The 17,838-nt window shown below is 36.9% G+C and overlaps 2 protein-coding genes and 1 long non-coding RNA gene across 3 annotated transcripts; 1 reads left to right on the top strand and 2 right to left on the bottom strand.

The window, feature by feature from the left end:
• Positions 1-1,088: 1,088 nt before the first annotated feature.
• Positions 1,089-8,639, top strand: LOC119582083 (putative deoxyribonuclease TATDN2). The gene is made up of 6 exons (XM_037930358.1): positions 1,089-1,899; positions 2,244-2,450; positions 2,678-2,847; positions 3,322-3,451; positions 7,794-8,015; positions 8,243-8,639. The coding sequence occupies exons 1-6, from the start codon at positions 1,159-1,161 to the stop codon at positions 8,378-8,380; spliced, it is 1,608 nt and encodes a 535-aa protein (XP_037786286.1). The 5' UTR covers positions 1,089-1,158; the 3' UTR covers positions 8,381-8,639.
• A 742-nt stretch (positions 8,640-9,381) lies between these two features.
• LOC119582184 (cysteine-rich PDZ-binding protein-like) lies at positions 9,382-17,503 on the bottom strand. The gene is made up of 3 exons (XM_037930450.1): positions 17,386-17,503; positions 11,362-11,478; positions 9,382-10,198 (listed from the first exon to the last, which is right to left on the bottom strand). Exons 1-3 carry the CDS (start codon positions 17,419-17,421, stop codon positions 10,049-10,051), a joined length of 303 nt encoding a protein of 100 aa, XP_037786378.1. The 5' UTR covers positions 17,422-17,503; the 3' UTR covers positions 9,382-10,048.
• Positions 12,970-17,378, bottom strand: LOC119582290. The gene is made up of 2 exons (XR_005229629.1): positions 16,999-17,378; positions 12,970-15,736 (listed from the first exon to the last, which is right to left on the bottom strand). It is a non-coding gene; the product is annotated as an uncharacterized LOC119582290 (long non-coding RNA).
• Positions 17,504-17,838: the final 335 nt, after the last annotated feature.

The following is a 17,838-nucleotide window of genomic DNA, read 5'->3' as shown; positions in this document are numbered from 1 at the left end:
TATATGTTATATATGTTATATGTATTTATGTAGTATGTATTATAGGTAGTATATGTATATTATGTATATATATGTTAAGTATGTATATATGTATATATACATATATATGCATATATATATATGTATATAGTATATATATGTATATATATGCATATATATGTATATATATTATGTATGGGAAATTATGTATTATATATGTATTATATGAAAATATATTGTATATATATGCATATATATTTTATTTTATTATATGCAAAATATTGTATATAGTATATATAGCTATATATATGGTATATATATGTATACATTTTGGATATAATGTATGTGTATAGGGATATGTATATATTTGTTTATATATGTATGTACATGTATATTATATGTATATATATATGTATATATATATAATTAATTATATATATATGTATATATATAATTAATTATATATATATGTATATATATAATTAATTATATATATATATAAAAATATATATTATATAAAATATCTACTATATATATATATAATATGTGTGTGTGTGTGTGGTGGGGTGTGTGTGTGTGTGTATATATATATATATATATACATATATATATATATATATATTATATATATATATGTATATATATATATTATATTATTGTATATATTGAATGTAATATTGTATATGTTTATATATGTATATGTTATATATGTATATAATATATATGTATATATATGTATTGTTTTATGTTAATATGTATATGATATATATTATATGTATATATATATGTATATATATGTATATTGTATGTAATATATGTATGTATATTATATATGTATGTATATATTTTTATGTATAATGATGTATAAGTATATGTATAGGTTTATATATGTAATTATTTTATATTTATGTGTATATATATAATGATTTATATATAAAATTTTCTGATATATATATGAAATATTGTAAGTATATATATGTGTTTTATTATTATAATTATTTTTATTATATATATTAACATAATTATAATAATATAATTTATATATATTAAATTATATATTATATATATATAGATAATATATATATATATAATATATATATATTGTTGTCATTCTGCAGGAACATTCAAAAGAAAGAAAAATGGAAAGTAATTAGTGGAGAAAATTGTGAGTTTAAAGGTATGGAAAGGAAAGATATGACTGGTTTTGGGAAAGTTGCAGATTTTTCTCTGAGATCGCTCTTTGATAAAACAATGGCTGACAAAAAGCCTCAACAGCAGGTGTCAGAAGTTGAGAAAAAGACTGTTCCTCCTTCAAGTGCTGAGACGAGAGATGATTTACCTTTTAGTCTAAAGAGTAGGTCTGTGGTCTTTAGTATGAAGGCCTTGATTGAAAAAGGGAGAACAAAGTACCGCGAAGAAAAGAAAATAGAGCAGACGCCAACTCAGACACGTGAAAAAAGTAAACAGCAGAAGGAGAAATATCTTGTGAATGTCCTGAAGCTTTGTCCAGCTAAAAAAATTGCAAAAACAGTATCAGACTGCCAGGTAACATTAGATTCTGACAAGGGGCAAGACCCAACATATGTACCAACTTGTGCTGCCAATCCAAGTTTAATATCGACCCCAAGTAAGGAGATGAAGAGTCATAGGTACAGTATCCTAAAACGACTAAAGACAAGTAAACCATATGAGAAGGGTAGAATGAACACTGCGTCAGAATCAGTACTGCAGCAGCATAAGGAAACATACTCTCCATTCAGCAAGTACAAACTCCTCTCAAATAATAATTGTGATCAAGAGAAGTTTACAGAAATACAGCAGTGCCTTCAGCGCACGGCAGGACGAGCACAGACTGATAAGGAAGCACTGTATTCAAGAAACTTCTGTTATCAAGGCTCCTCAATGCAAAGATATTTGAAGGCAAGTGATTATGAAGTTTAATTACAATAACTAGATCAGGAAAGTAAATATTCATGGGAATGAACAAAATATTTTTCACTGCTCTCTTTAATCCCAGTATTTCTAAATACAAGTGATGTAGATAAGTAATTATTTATATAATGGGCAAAATGGCATTGGTTTTATTTGTAAATGCTTGATTTTCTTTTACTACTCTGCTGCTGATATTTAGTCTTGTTTCGTGATGTATAATTTTGTAATATCAAGCATAGTTCTTGATTGACCTTTCAGGACACTGCAGTAATGAAAACTTTTCTTTTCATACTTCTCAAAGAATATTTATTTACATTCTCTTTCTCCTCCAGCTGAGTTATGACCAACACAAGCTGATGACAGAGAAGTACAGTCCTGGCTTCATAGACACTCACTGCCATCTTGACTTCCTCTTTAGCAAATGCAATCACATTGGAACATATGCAAAATATCAGTCAACGCGTGAGGGTCAGGATGCATTTCCTGTTTCCTATGAAGGATGCATAGCCAACTTTTGTCAGCCTTGGACTTTCAAAAGGGCAGGTGCCAGAAGGGTTTTGTTTTCAGTAGTTGTTGAAGCCATCGTTATGTTGTGCTCAGTGTTTTAAAGTATTATTTGGGTCATTATATTGTGAAGTCGATAGGAGAAAATGGATTTATTTAATTCATTTTTGACCTGGTACAGGTATTTGTCTTCCGTATGTGATAGATCTTATACATTTGTTTTATCACTAGTTAATTTCTTTTATATTTCTGTAACTTTCAGATAAGTTGGTGGGAGAATTTTCTGGCTGAGTCTAATGTGTGGGCTGCATTTGGCTGTCATCCTCATTATTCAAGTAGCTTTGGAGACGAAGAGGAAGGTTACTTAAGGCATGCACTGCAGCACAAAAAGGCTTTGGCTCTGGGGGAAATTGGTCTGGATTATTCTTGCAAGTAAGTTCTTGCTTTGTCTTCTCATTAAAGTACCCAGCGCTTGAATTATTACAGAGTAGTGATACCAGCAGGATCTACTAAATATGTCTACTTCAGTTTTTTATTATGGGAGGTAATAACATCACATCACAAGTCATTTCTAGACCTATGTTACCAGGAATATAAATTTTTATTGTTTGTAACCATTGTATAGTTTTGTATGCAGTATAGGACAGCATCTGAATGCTGATGCCAAGATAGTTAACAATGGCCCTTGCTGGTATCCCTCTGTATATGCATTGTTTATAAAGTGTTATTAGACTATTAATCATATGGGATATTTCTTATTTTATTTTATTGTTGTTCAGTAGACCCTCCTTTTTCTTTTCACTTCTTTTATTTATCTATTCATTTTTATTTTCATTCACACCAGTATTTTCGAGAGACTGTAACAATTACAATTATAAGCTGAGAGTAACATTAACACCATTTTAGGAATAACCACAGCCGAGAACTGCAGCAGATAGTGTTTCGACGCCAGCTGAAAATCGCTTTAGAGTTCAACAAACCTCTTGTGATTCACTGTCGAGATGCAGATGAGGATTGCATAAATATTCTGATGGAGGCAAGGATTTATATCTATGTATTTCTATGTATCTCCATACATGGTACTTTTTTTTTCAAGTCTTTTGAACTATTTAATTCATGTGCTTTATACTTTGTGGTGCAGATCATGCTTAAAAGGACTGTCCCCAGGGTTAGGGGGTCAGGAGGGTTGTTTTGCACGAGGTGGCACAGGATATTTGTACAGGCATGAGGAACCTTCTGTATGATTGTTATACCCCACTTCTGGCATTCTAAGTATTTTACAAATATTGAATTCTAAAAATAAGGTAAATATCTGATAAATAGTGTCAAGACACCAGGCCTATATAGACCGTGCCATCATGTGTTATTGTCAAACTTTAATCAAGGACAGTAAAGACAGTTATGCTATGATCTCTGTCAGATCACATTTATGAATAAAATAAAATGATTCAAAAGAGAAAATATTATATGCAATACATAAATTTTTTATTATTATTTTTGTGTTAGATGTCAAAGTGTAAAGCTTAGTTATTGATTGTAAAATGATCATATGATTTATTATTCATAATTGCATTATGCATTTCACAAGTTGCACATACATAACTATGTTGCAACACATGTAGCCTGCTAGCTTAAAATAGTAAAACTGCTGATCAACATGAAAGACCTTTTTATGCCAAAAATTTTGGTCATAAACAAATATTTGAAGTAATTATCAATAAATTTTTGTGTAAAGTATATTGCAGGCAAAAATATATAGGCCATACTAACTTTTACTAGTTATTTTGCTGTATAGTAAAATGTGCACAACCAAAATAGGTTTATTCACATATCTGTTATGCTGTGGCCTCTAGGTGAAAGTTGCCGCTTTTTACAACTTGTAGAAACAAGGCAAAATCATAATATTATGAAATATTAATAAAAATGTATCTGGTAAATAATCCATTCTAGTGCACACTATAATTGAATACAGTGCGTGCGGGTGAGTGTTGCGTGCGCGGGTGTGTTGCGTGCACGTATGTGTTGTGTGCGTGCGTGCATGTGTGGGTGGGTGTGTTGAGAGAGAGAGAGAAAGAGAAAGAGAAAGATAAAGAGAAGAGAAGAGAAGAGAAGAGAAGAGAAGAGAAGAGAGAGATAGAGAGAGAGAGAGAGATAGAGAGAGAGAGATAGAGAGAGAGAGATAGAGAGAGAGAGGGGCAAGGGAGAGGGAGAGAGAGAGGGGGCAAGGGAGAGGGAGAGAGAGAGGGGGGCAAGGGAGAGGGAGAGAGAGAGAGGAGAGAGAGGGAAGGAGAGGAGAGAGAGAGAGAGAGAGGGAGCAGAGAGAGAGAGGGGAGGGAGAGAGAGAGGGAGAGAGAGAGAGAGGGAGGAGAGAGGAGAGAGAGAAGAGAGAGAGAGGGAGGAGAGAGAGAGGAGGAGAGAGAGAGAGGGGGGGAAGAGAGAGAGGAGGGAGAGAAAGAGAGAGAGGGGGCAAGGGAGAGAGAGAGAGAGAGGGAAAGAGAGAGAGAGAGAGAAAGAGAAGAGAGAGAGAGAGAGAAAGAGAGAGAGAGAGAGAAGAGAGAGAGAGAGAGAAAGAGAAAGAGAAAGAGAAAGAGAAAGAGAAAGAGAGAGAGAGAGAGAGGAGAGAGGGGGAGAGGAGGGGAGGGGGGGGGGGGGGGGGGGGGGGGGGGGAGGGAGAGAGGAGGGGGGATAGAGGGGAAAGGGAGAATGAGAAAGAGAGAGAGAGGGAGAGGGGGGGTAAGGAAGAGGGAGAAAGAGAGAGAGGGGGGGAGGGCAAGGGAGAGGGAGAGAGGAGACCTTCAGGAGACCTTCAGGAGGAGACGCAAGATGGAGTATGTGATGCCATCATCACCTGGGGCTGATGTCCTACCACTAGCAAGAGCACGACGAAGTTCATCCCTTGTTATTGGTATGTCATCTTCCTCATCTTTCCTCAGCAGGGCTGCTGACAAGCGTAGAGCACGGCGGGTTTTCTGAGTGGAGAGCAGCTCTTGTACATGTGAAGGAAGGCTATGAACACTGGATTGTTGTGACCAGGTCTCAACAAGGTCTTGGGCATACTGAACTGGACTGTGATGGAGTGCACTTGAGGTCTTTTTCTTTACCACCCTCTTGATGAGTCGCCACATGGACCCTATGCTTGTCTGATGATTGATGGTATTGGTGAAATCATGCCAGGCATCACGATAAACACACTGTTGTAGGGCAACAAGAGCATTACTGGATGTCTGGTACTGTTGTAAGTTGTCTGGGGTTGGATCCCTCTGATAGACATGGCTATCCTCTATGGCCTGTCTCTCTGCTGCCTTGATGCGTCTGTCAAGCGTCCACTCATGAGCTTCAGGCTGGCACTTAATGTTTGGTCTACGAACATAGTGGCTATAAAAATCATGTGTGAAAGAAACAAGAGACAAGTATAACTTCTCGGGAGAAGTGACATCAAGCTTGAAGATGAGAGCAGACATGTAGGAGATATAGCTAGGACAGTACTTTGGGGGAATACTGATCCGGGTACGTTGATAGGCAGACGAATTCACAGTAGGGATCGAATATTGAAGGCTGAGGGCAAGGTGATCAGAGAAAAGAGTAGGGACAGATGAGCACCTGACCTGAGATGCAACAAGTCCGTAGGTGAGTATGTGGTCGAGGGTGCCTCCTCGAGAATGTGTGGCACCTCCTGTATCCCAGCGAGTTAGGTGGTTGTGCTGCATGAACTTCATAAGTCGTGTGACGCTATAGTTGACATTATTGGAACGTCCACCTAAAGCAGGGTGCCGAGCATTAAAATACCCATTTAGACTATGCTGTGGTTCATGGGACAGGGCAGAACATCAATATTTATTCTTCCTGGGGCTGAGTAGACGTTGCAGAGACGAATCGTTCCTTCTCCCAGCTTAACCTCCAGCAGCTGAAAAGTGGTACTGTCATCATCAAAAGAACGGAGTAGTCGGTGCTGAACAGAGGAGTGGATGTAAGTGATGAGCCCATTCCTAACATGGTGAACATAAGAAATATAACCACTGAGGGAGGGTGCTACAGTTCCTAGAGCATGTCCAACAAAAGCCTCTTGTATGAAGATGACATTTGGGTGATGACAATAAACGTATGCCTTAAGTGAGGTAATTTTGGCTGGAGATGTTATGCCGCAAGCATTCCAGGAGAGGATATGAAGGTGTATGCTACTAGTGAACATTACTCTTATGCTTGTGTGAGCCAGATGAGATGGAAGGCGTGGGTATATTATTGCTTCGATGTGAGCCACGAGAGACAGATCCCACTGTGGGAGTGGTGTTTGTTTCGAAACGAGTAGCTAGTGAATCAAGCTTCTCGGTAAATGATGTAACAGAAGTGATGACAACCTGTTGAGCTTCAATAAGAGACTTGAGTGTTGTGTCGTTAGTAGCCAGGTTGGTGGAGAGATCAGCAAGTGAGGTTGCCAGAGAATCAAACCGAGACTCAATGGCATCAAAACGAGCCTCGATGGCGTTGAGGCGTGATGCAAGGGAGGCACACTGTGACTTAAGGGAGTCAACAGCTTTTTGAAGTGCAGACACCTGTGGAGCTGGACTGGAGTCTGTAGAGCAGGGTGGAGCAGGAGTGGCAAGTGGTACACGTGTAGGTTTATGTGAGGTTGCAGAGGCAAGAGTGCGGGGGATGGTCGAGCGTCTGGTACACCCATGCCAAACATTCACTCCAGGTTGGTGACATCGAGGACATTTCCATTTCGCATCATCTGTGGATGGTGGGTCTTGACATGTCGAAGTTGATGCAACATCAGAGGGTGGGAGGGGAAAGGGAGAATGAGAAAGAGAGAGAGAGGGAGAGGGGGGTAAGGAAGAGGGAGAAAGAGAGAGGGGGGAGGGCAAGGGAGAGGGAGAGAGGAGGGGGGATAGAGGGGAAAGGGAGAATGAGAAAGAGAGAGAGGGGGAGAGGGGGGTAAGGAAGAGGGAGAAAGAGAGAGAGGGGGGAGGGCAAGGGAGAGGGAGAAAGAGAAAGAGCAAGAGCAAGGAAGGTAACAGCTGGGCTGGGTCCTCTTAAAGCAAGCTGAGAAGTATAAGGTATGGAAATTTCTATAGCAGCAAATAATTTTAAAAGCAGATGCTTATTTTCATGTAATTTATACACTGTGTATTATATTCATTTACAGTAAAAAAAAAAAAAAAAAAAAAGTATACATCTACAAATCTTTATATTCTTATCCATCTAGCTAAATCCTGTGATGTGTTTTCATCATAAGTAATGTATTTATAGATCTCTTTTCTGGTAACTTCATAAATTGATATTTCTTCCCTCCTATTACTTAATTATTGATGTTGATGTTCAAGTAAAAAAAAACAAAAAACAAAAACTATCAGTCACATAAGAAATATTCTTTCCTACAGATTGTTCCTCGAGATTATGTGATACATCGCCACTGCTTCACAGGGAACTGGAGAGAAGCTGAGAGGTGGTTAAGCACATTCTACAATTTATACTTGGGGATAACAGCATTGGTTACTTACCCTTACACTGAGAGAGGATGCAATGTTCAGGATGTTGTGTCTCAGATGCCCTTAAACAGGCTTTTACTTGAAACTGATGCTCCATATTTTAGGCCACATTGCGTAAGTCCAATAATTATTTTTTTTGATTTTATATTGTAGTATTTATTGCGGAGTGAATGGTAAAATTGTGAATGAAAATTTTTACAAGAAAGCTATCTCCTAAAGTATGAAAATGTTGACAGCTTCATGGAAAACAGGGACCCAAAACAAATTTAATCTAATGTTTAATTCATGAATACTTATGTTTTTACCACCCATCAAAAATATTTATCGTTTTCTCTCTCCAGTACCAGGGTCCAGGCCGTTGGTCACATCCTGGCATGGCTATACATGTAGCAGCTCAGGTAGCTTCATTGAGAGAGAAGAGTGTCCAAGAAATTTTAGCATTCACTAGACAGAACACAAAGAAGGTCTATGGGGTGTAGGAAAGGCAGTGGATATACCTTGGCTGTCTTGGTAACTGTATTTGATTGTTTTGCACATGATGGAAATATTTTTGGATGTAGAGTGTTATTGTTAATACCACTTTCCTTTCTTGTATCTTGGAGAAGTTACTGAATTAAATGGATACCGATGTTTTGTTGTGCAATAGTTGTGCAATGTAAAGATATGAGTTTATTGGATTGAATATCATATATGGGTTTCTTCGCACTGTTATTAGAATATTAAAAGAATTGTTTGGTTCCTGTGCTTATTTTTCCCCCTTTAAGATACTGTTAGCCTTTTGCTGAGATCATCCAGGAATATGTAGTGAAAGTAAAGGCACCCGTTTTATGAAACTAGTATGTTGTTATAAAAAGGAATTGGTGTATACATGGTGCATGAGATTTAGGTAAATAGTGATTTACAGTAATATATCAACTACAGTTAGCTTAAAAAACTTGGTCAATAATAATGATAAATAATACTGACTTTGCTGGCAGTAGTAGAAATGAGCATGGTACCGTTTACTAAACTACATCAAGTACTGAACAAAAGGCCAAGTGTTTCATTAGTGAGCACTTGTCATGAAATACACATGCAGAGAAATTAAAGCATTTTGACTTTGTACCAAATTTATAACGCCCCTTATTGGTTTGGTTCATAAAATTATTATGCTCCTCTTTCCTTTCTATCAGTTTTATTTGCTCAACTTGTGTCGATTGACACTCTGAGGAGGATAAAATGCTTACCGTCTAAAAATTAAATAGGCTGCACTCTTACTGTATCACTATTCACAGAACTTTTTTTTATTCATTTTATTTTTGTTTTGATTGCCCAGATCAAATGTGAATTGCAACCTGATATCTTACACTGACTGTTATCCGATATATTTTTTACTCCAAACATTATTCAAGCATTTATTGCCAGTCTCTCAAATGACTTTAAAAATATTTCAATAATTCAATGTTTTGTAACAGGTGGGTTTAACAGAGAAAAAAAGATATATACAATAATCTTTATCAGTTAAAAATTGTATCATTTACATCTTCAATATTTCCTCTCTTGAGAGTGATGAGATACCATTTATTTTTCCATTCACTCTTAACAGAAATTTTTTTTTGTTTTTTTTGAGGATAAACATTCCTCAACTTAGCTAAACATACTCCTGATCACAATGTTCTTAATAACACAATTACTGAGCATTTTATAAAATAGTGAAGACGGCCTTTTGGAAGAGTAAAGGCAATAATGACATTCTAGACATAATGCTGCAGAATACATGCTACTGACACTCCAAACACATTATCATCTAATAAAAGTTTGTCTCGTTAGATCTTAAACAGATCTTATAAAAAATCAATCTAGATCCTCAAATGTACAACCTTCAAAGGCTTTTGTATCTAGCAACATCTTAAAATGCTCTTTTCAATCAGTGTAAAAGGTTATGGATACAAATAAAAAACTAAAAAGAAACTTCCAATGAATGCTTTTAGAATATATCAAAAGACATAAGTGCAGTGAAAAAAATATATATATATTAGTACATTACAAAAGACCAGATATAAGAAACCTTCACATACAACTAAGGTGTTTACTAAAATTATATAACAGAACTATATAATAATAGGGAAACTTTTAAGATGTCTCTCCATAATCATGTAATATTTTTTTTAGGCAGAGGACTGGCAGTAGCTCTTTGTATCAAGGATTTTCTTTCCACACATTGCACAAATGCCCTTTTTATAAGCACAGCCTTGACAGAAGTTGGATCCAGCTTGGTGAACTTTTGTCCTACAGATCCTGCATTCCACAAATTTGGCCTGGAAAAGATGAAATATACAATTATCACAAAGAATTTGATTGTTATATATTGTCATTCTCTTTGTCAATGTATCATTTTTCTCCTCTGGAATTTACCCAGCTCCCAGTTTCTACAAATTTACTTGCATTTCTTAAAAAAACTGTTCAAATAAAACTTCAATGTTAACCCACTGGTTTTGGATGACTTGACCACTTACTCATACTCTCTAACCCCCCCCTCTCTTTACCCCTTTCAATACCATGCTATCCTAAGCTGTTGTCCGACTTTTGACATATAGCGCATTTAATTCCTCTGATCCAGATGATGTAACCATCAGGTCATGAAAAAAATTGGCTTGAGAGATAGGTAACATGAATGTCATGAGGAAAAATTGGCTGAGAGCTGGAGTGACAGGAACCTGTGGTCATGAGAATTTCAGCTGATGGCCAGAGTGAAAAGAATGATTTGCCATGAGTACACAAAACTCTTGGAGGGTGATTAAACTCAGTGGGTATTTAGGATGGGGCTTTTGTAAAATTTCCATTGATAAAGAAGTGTGGAATGTGTCACCTGTGACCTATTACTGAAAGACTGCTATTCTTCAAGATCCTATTCCTGCCTGCAGTGTCTAGTGGCACATATTGTATTACAGAAAATTTAACGTTATGAAGAAAATAAAAAATGATAAAAAAACAAAATATTACTTATTGTTATTGTTACTGCATACAGTTATGGACTACCCAGAGAGATGATATGGAGTCTGTCCAAGGAAAACAGTCTATTACCATCTGGATAAAGCAAATGAAATGACAAATATAGACATTGGAAATGGCAAAAAAGCTATGACCACTTATGTAGAAAGAGAAAATAACATTGCAAAGAGGAGGCATGGACTCTTGTCACTGGACACGAATGGTGTGCACCCAGCCTACAATCCACACACCCGTGAGAATAAGCCTAATGCCTGTATATTGGACCATGTGCTGGCAGTGAAGCTTCTGGATCCAAGTAGTTATAGGCTTTGCAAACATGATTAACTCACTGAATACTACATTTGCAAATATCCAAATTTAGCTTTGTTTGGCACAAGCACCAGCTTCATCCCCATGGCCAATTAGTGTCTTGGCAAAAGAGGTCATGGTGCCAGCCACTCATAGGGTTAAACATTAGCACAAATCTTACAGTGTATGGGTTGAAGCGGTTCTTTTTCCCTGTGAGGAGCTTGTTCTCGTTGATCTTTCGTCCTCCTCCTTCGGTTGTGTTGCGAGCACCATCTTTCCATGTGTCAGGGGTAATGACCTGAAATATGATTAGGAAAAAGGATTATACTAAGGAGAGTATCACATGACATAGGCTTCTTTTAATAGTACTGCCTATTCATACATTAGCTAGTAGAATGAACAATGAGGAAGTGTCATGTGTCACTAGCATAACATGCTTGCCACATAACATTGACTTTATATTAATCCTTAGTAATCTGATACTTAATACCACCACCAATATGTATCAGCATTAGACTCTTGTAAGTAGTGGCCACCCCAATCCCTTGCTTCTTCTTGTGGGGAGGCTTAGGAGATGGAGGCTGAGGCCCAATGTAGGGGATCATCCTACACCTTGGACCTCATTCCTAGACTCAACTAATTTTGCATGGCCTTTTCACCTTCCCCTTTTTGTTTCTTTCTCCTCTCTAACACCCTTCTACTATCCACTTCCAGAGTTGTGAGAGCTGTGTTGAAAGGATGAAAGGCTGATTTTATGCCAATCATGAACAGCCTGGGAGAGCCATGGGCATGGTGTTCTTTTTAAGTTGTCTAGCCCTTGCCCCTCAACATACCATAGGCTTACCATTTGTACCATTAATAGGGGCATGGAGGCTTAAACCTTTATCAAATAGCTTCCCTTATTACTACTCTACAACCCTATTATCCACCTCTCTGCAGTACTACCTCACTCAACACTACTCCCTCTTCAACATGTCCTTGTCCTTCTACTGCCCCCACCTCTACAAACATCTTGACTACTCTGTTTAGCCCAGCCAAATGGGATATTTTTTTTGTAATCCCCCCAGAGACCCTTAATCTGACAACACTCTCCTCTTCCAGCAATACCTCCAAAAACAAGTAGGCAAATTTTCCTTCTGCAGCCACCCTGATCATTCCATCTTCCAATCTCTCTGCTGCCATTCCTTCTACACTCAAATGTTCCCCCTACACATCCCATTCCCCCCTGCTTCATCTGCATCATCTTCCCTTCCTTCCCCATCATCCATTCTGCTTCCCCCTAGATACATGTAACCCCTGGTGATAACAGCCCCCTTCCCTGAATAATTTCCCTCCTGATATTTTTCCTGAAACTGTGACTTAACCACCTTTTCTCCTTTGCTAATCCCTAACTTACCCTAAGGACATCCTTACAAAATTCCACACTTCTTCCTTTGACAACTTGATCTAATCACCCTTCTTAATCCCTTCCTTCCTGAACTGCTATGCAACTTCTTGCATACAGCACATTTAATCATCAACTAACCCCGCTCTTTACTCTATTCACTATTACTCCTTTCTATAGTGCTATATGACCTATGATGTTTAGTACAGTTATTTTGCTTTGTAACCATTAACCAACCCCAGAAAGGAATGGGTTTAATGCAAGAAAAGTTGCCCTCACATGGTAGGCCCTTAAGGTACCAGTTCAAACTCACTCTTGCCAGACAATACATATTGGAGGTTTGCTGTGCTTAACTAAAGCCCAAAGGAAGTCAGATATTTCCTCCCTCTCCCCCTCCTTCACCAGACTTTTGCCTACTGTTTTTTTTTTTTTTTTTTTTCCAAGTGGACATTTTCCTACACATAATTTGGTGTTGAAGTGTATGAATTACAATAATTTGAAGTCATGGGGTGACCTCCAGTCTAGTAAGAAATTTGTTGCATTAGGCTGACCAAGAGGCTCTCATTACTGAAAAATAAGTAGTTTAATAACTTTCATATCTAAGGTTATGAGAAGTAAATAATAATATTTATTTATTTATTTACTGAAAATTTTCTGCCGCATCAAAATCTAAGGTCATCTAAGCAGCATATTCAAAATATGGTGATAGGATGAGGCTTAGTGGTAAAGCCCCTGGATATGGTTATTGGTCAAAACAAATAGATATGCCAGACATCAAAGGTCATATAACATTATGATAAAGTATTGTTGCAAAAGGGGGAAAAATTTGTTAATGATTTGGATAAGTGGGAAGAAGTAGGGGAAGAAGAAGAGGGGAAAAAAGAAAGAGTGAGAAGAAAAGACCATGCAAACTTAGCTGAGGTGAGGGCTGAGGTCCAAGTCAGGGGTGATTCCCTACAATGGGCCTCAGTGTCCTAAGGCCCCCATAACAACACTGAGCAAAGGATTGTTAATAGTAATACAAGATCAGATCAAACAACATTTGACTTTGCTATGTGCTTAAATTTAAATATATACAGGGCCCACTTGCACAAAAACACATATTGGAAAATGTCTGCCAGGCAAAATACAGTGGAAGGGGAGGAGTCAGGCACAGGAAGTGCCTGACTCTTCCCTTGTCAAGGCCAAAATATGGAAGTCATGGTGTTTATTTTGGTCAGTTACCAAATATCAACAAAAAGGCAATTCAGAAACTTAAACTACTATCTTGTTCTCAATGAATAGTTGTACATAACATTTATTTGCATTATCTTGATACAATACATGTAAAACCTAATTGCATTATCTTGCCAATGCCCATCAAAAATCTGTAGAAGTTTAATATATATCTCTTCCTAGAGTCAAATATTTTTGTTTGCTACTTACCAATGGTACAGATATATTACTTTGGCACATTTCCCCACTAACAGCACAAATCCAGAGAAACTTTTGTAAGAAATTCCAGTTATCATAAACAGGAAGGTTGCATTTAAAACCAGTGAGTTGTGTCAAGTCGAGACGTTTGATGCAATTCATTTAACTTTAATTTGATGCGATTCAGGGGGCGCTTAGGAGAAAGAGACTTAGGCCCCATGTAGGGAATCACCCGTACCTTGGATCTCGACCCTCGCCTCAACTAATTTTACACTTTCTTTTCTTCTCCTTCTCTTCTTCATCTCCTTCTTCTGACCACTTATCCTAATCATTAACTAATTTTTACCTGTTTTGCACAATACTTTACCATAGTGCTATATGCCTTTTGATGTCAAGCACATTAATTTCTTCTAACCATTAACCATTCACCACTGCATCAACCCTGAGTCAAGTCAGTACTCAGTGACGTGATTGCAAGGATCGCTGAAGTAGCTGGATTGTTAGTGTCTCATTGTTGCCAACGTATGGACAAAACACAAATATTTATACATGAACTGAACACCAAGAGGCCAGTTTTGGATGCTTCAATGATTTATTTCTAGGCTTGCTGAACGATCCAGACAATTTCTGCAACTTCTTTGGGATGTTAACTGAAAATGTTATGAAGCTGATGGACTTTCCTGGTTTCATATGAAGAAAATTAATACTAGCTACAGCCATACAGTTGGAGTTAAAAAAAGAGTGGCCATTTTTTAAAGGTAATAAGTATTTTCTTAAAAATGCCAAAAATAATTACAAATAGACTTATGTGTTGGGCAATATCTAATTAATAAAACAAAAAGACAATTCATACCTTTTGCTGGTGACTGCATGTTACAACTCATAAGCAAGGAAACATTAAATTCTAAGTTACTTCTCAGAGTTTAGTACACTCTGAGTAACTGTCATTTACACTGCATGGGTATGGTGTATGTAACTGATTCTTTTCAGGTCAGAAACCATACTGGACAGAGGGGATGGGTTTAACATCTTCCTATGAATGGTTTCATATCTTTCAATTTTGATGTCTGTGTTGTCAATTGGCAACAGTTGTTTCATCATGGGCAGTAGGCTTATCAGAAACTGGTGATCTAGGTCATTATCATTTTGTGATGTTTGGTGTCAATTAAACACAAACACAGTAACATTACGGATGAAGATGAATTGGAAAACAGGGACAGTAAGAAATTGAAATTAAATCCTCATCGGACAGACAAATAACCAAATTGGATCCAATTTCAGTTATTTATCCATATGATGAGGAATACTTGATGAGTTCAAAATATCACAATTTCATTTCATTTCTTATTTGGGCCATTTTCCTGTTCTCAGTTATTTTAGTCTGCCTAGGAAATACACATCCATCTTGTCTTCAGTGTCCCTGTTGCATTTTTTTTACACTAGGCTTCTTTGATATGGGAAGAAAAGGCTTCAGAGTATTGTAGTCCTCACTCGTTTCAACATCACTTGCAGCTTCGATGATAGGAGGTGAATAATTTTGAGGTGCATCTTCCCTTTCTTGACAAGTGTTTCCATTAGGAGGTGTGGAGATCTTTAATGATTATGATTATGATGATGAGAGATCAGAAATTGCATGACAGTGTTATACATTCACCTCTGGGCATTGGTATAAGCAAAGCAAATGGATTGGCATTACACTTTCTCTTTTTCCTCATGAAGTTGTTTCTTAGTTGACACCATTTGTCTTTACATTCAGCTTCTGTAGAAGAATTAAATGAGAATTTATTATAATAATTTAGGCATCACAAAACACTTACATATTTGAAATTAATGTAGTACACAATGAAGTTCAATCATTAGCTTTATGCTCACTACTGGCTCATATAGTATTTGATTTACAAAGTACAGCAATAAACTACTGAATTTGATTAAATATTAATGACTTTCCCTACTGAACAGTTCCTTCTATTGAAAATCACTATTTCTTGTTATTGTATTTCTGAAATGCATGTTACTGTATTTCTGTCCAGACATGTTAATGCAGACTCTTGCTTCTCTGGATTACCAGCTTCATGTTGGCAGGGCCACAGTGCACATGATTATTAAGAAAACCAGCAATGCCATATTGGAAAAAGCAGACCCATTGCATTTGCCGGTAACTAGTGAATACTCGTGGGAAGAAATAGCTAGAACATATTTGGAAAATGTAATATTTCTTACTGTAAACACTACCAGCTGAAATGCCCAGCTACAGCAGGATCACTTCTCTATAATTATAAAGGATACCATTCTATTGTTCTTGTCATTGTGCCAACCATTGTTTCACAATGACTGATGTAGGGTATTATGGCTGAAATATTGATAGTTCAGTTTTCTTGGAATCAAATATGGTAAATCTTTTCTTTCTAGAAATTTAGGCATTCCACAGTCATGTGAAATACCAAATACTACAACCAAGATACCATTCTTTCTTGTGGGTGAAGAAGCCATAGGGCTGTCCTAAAAAGGATTTAGTGTTGAAGCATTGGTAAAAGGCACTTGTGTACAGTGAACCATATTCATGTTGACAAATGTAGAAAAGGTATGAATGAGAATGAATATCTCCACAATATAAGAGATGTATTTGCCCGGTTTCATTTGTATCCATGTATTTCTGATGAAGTTATAATTGAAACAGGTCAAATACATGCTTTGTACTGTGAAGATAGTAATTCTCATTCATACCCTTTCAGCATGTGTACCTCATAAATTCCTTCAACATGATTCAAAGTGATGATTTCATAATGCACCACATTCCCATCATTCATGCTCAAACCTGACAGCAACAAGAAGCACAAGGCTTATACAGAAGCTATGGCAGTTCACAATATCTCGAAAGAATATTTCAATTCCTCAGGTGGAGCACTTGAGTGGCAAGACCACATGATCAAGACATATGTATAGTTCATGGTGAATAAGACTTCCTTCAGTTCATAGGAAATTAGCTTGTGTACATTTCATAACAAATACAACTTGTCTCACCTGTATACTTCAATGCAGCAGCAATCTCCTTCTACTGAGCAGCTATGACATGATCCCGGTGGCTGCAGAAACTGACATTTCATATAGCAGGGCCCTCTCAATCCGAGTTGATTAGGTACTCTACTTGCATGATGCTCATACCATGACGGACTCACTGCGACTTATGTAGAGAAATCGATCAACTCATTTGGTGAAAATTGTTTTTTTTAAAGAGATCCATACAAATTAATGTTAAAATACCTCGGCGATGACGCATGACGAATCGTCTCGACTTGACACAACTCGACTCGCTCGTGTAAAGCGGACTGAAAACTACCCATGACTGCAATTTATTCACAAGAAACGTATGGATTTCCTTATAAATAATAACTCTACGGCTATCCTTACCTTCCCAAGTTTCTTTTGGCATTTTTCGCACACCATTGTCACGGAAAACTAGCGAAAGCAAGTGCTGCAAGGACCGTCACTCAGCTGTCTCTCGTTGTTTACAAACATTACGTTCGAGTTCAATTTTGTTTTATAACTTTCTTTAATCTTTTTCGTTTTTGTGGGATTATCTAAATTAATTGAATTTCCCCCTTTTCCGTATTTTAATTAATTCTTCTTTTTTTAAAAACTGTGAATAGTCCCTTTATAAATATTGCGTTCAAGATTGGTTTTCAATCTTTTATTATCATCACTTTTATCTCACTTTCCTTAAATCTTAAAAAAAAAACATTCTTAATATTTATTCTTAATATTCATTTAATATTCATAATATGTTTCTGCACATTAAGTCAATGAAGAGAAGAAGCCACTTGCTTTGACGTTTGAAGGAAAGCATAAAATAAAAATAATTTT

This window comes from Penaeus monodon, chromosome 1 (genome assembly GCF_015228065.2).
Source record: "Penaeus monodon isolate SGIC_2016 chromosome 1, NSTDA_Pmon_1, whole genome shotgun sequence".
Taxonomy (NCBI): domain Eukaryota; kingdom Metazoa; phylum Arthropoda; class Malacostraca; order Decapoda; family Penaeidae; genus Penaeus; species Penaeus monodon.
The sequence above is the reverse complement of the archived record's forward strand: the minus strand, read 5'-3'. Positions and strand labels throughout refer to the sequence as shown.

Coding starts and splice junctions, on each gene's coding strand:
- LOC119582083 (XM_037930358.1), top strand. CDS start 1,159: ATGGAAAGGAAAGATATGACTGGTTTTGGGAAAGTTGCAGATTTTTCT. Junction 3,452..7,793: donor GCATAAATATTCTGATGGAG/GCAAGGATTTAT, acceptor TCTTTCCTACAG/ATTGTTCCTCGAGATTATGT. Junction 8,016..8,242: donor CATATTTTAGGCCACATTGC/GTAAGTCCAATA, acceptor TTCTCTCTCCAG/TACCAGGGTCCAGGCCGTTG.
- LOC119582184 (XM_037930450.1), bottom strand. CDS start 17,421: ATGGTGTGCGAAAAATGCCAAAAGAAACTTGGGAAG. Junction 11,479..17,385: donor GCCAAAAGAAACTTGGGAAG/GTAAGGATAGCC, acceptor ATCATATTTCAG/GTCATTACCCCTGACACATG. Junction 10,199..11,361: donor ACCGCTTCAACCCATACACT/GTAAGATTTGTG, acceptor CATCTTTTCCAG/GCCAAATTTGTGGAATGCAG.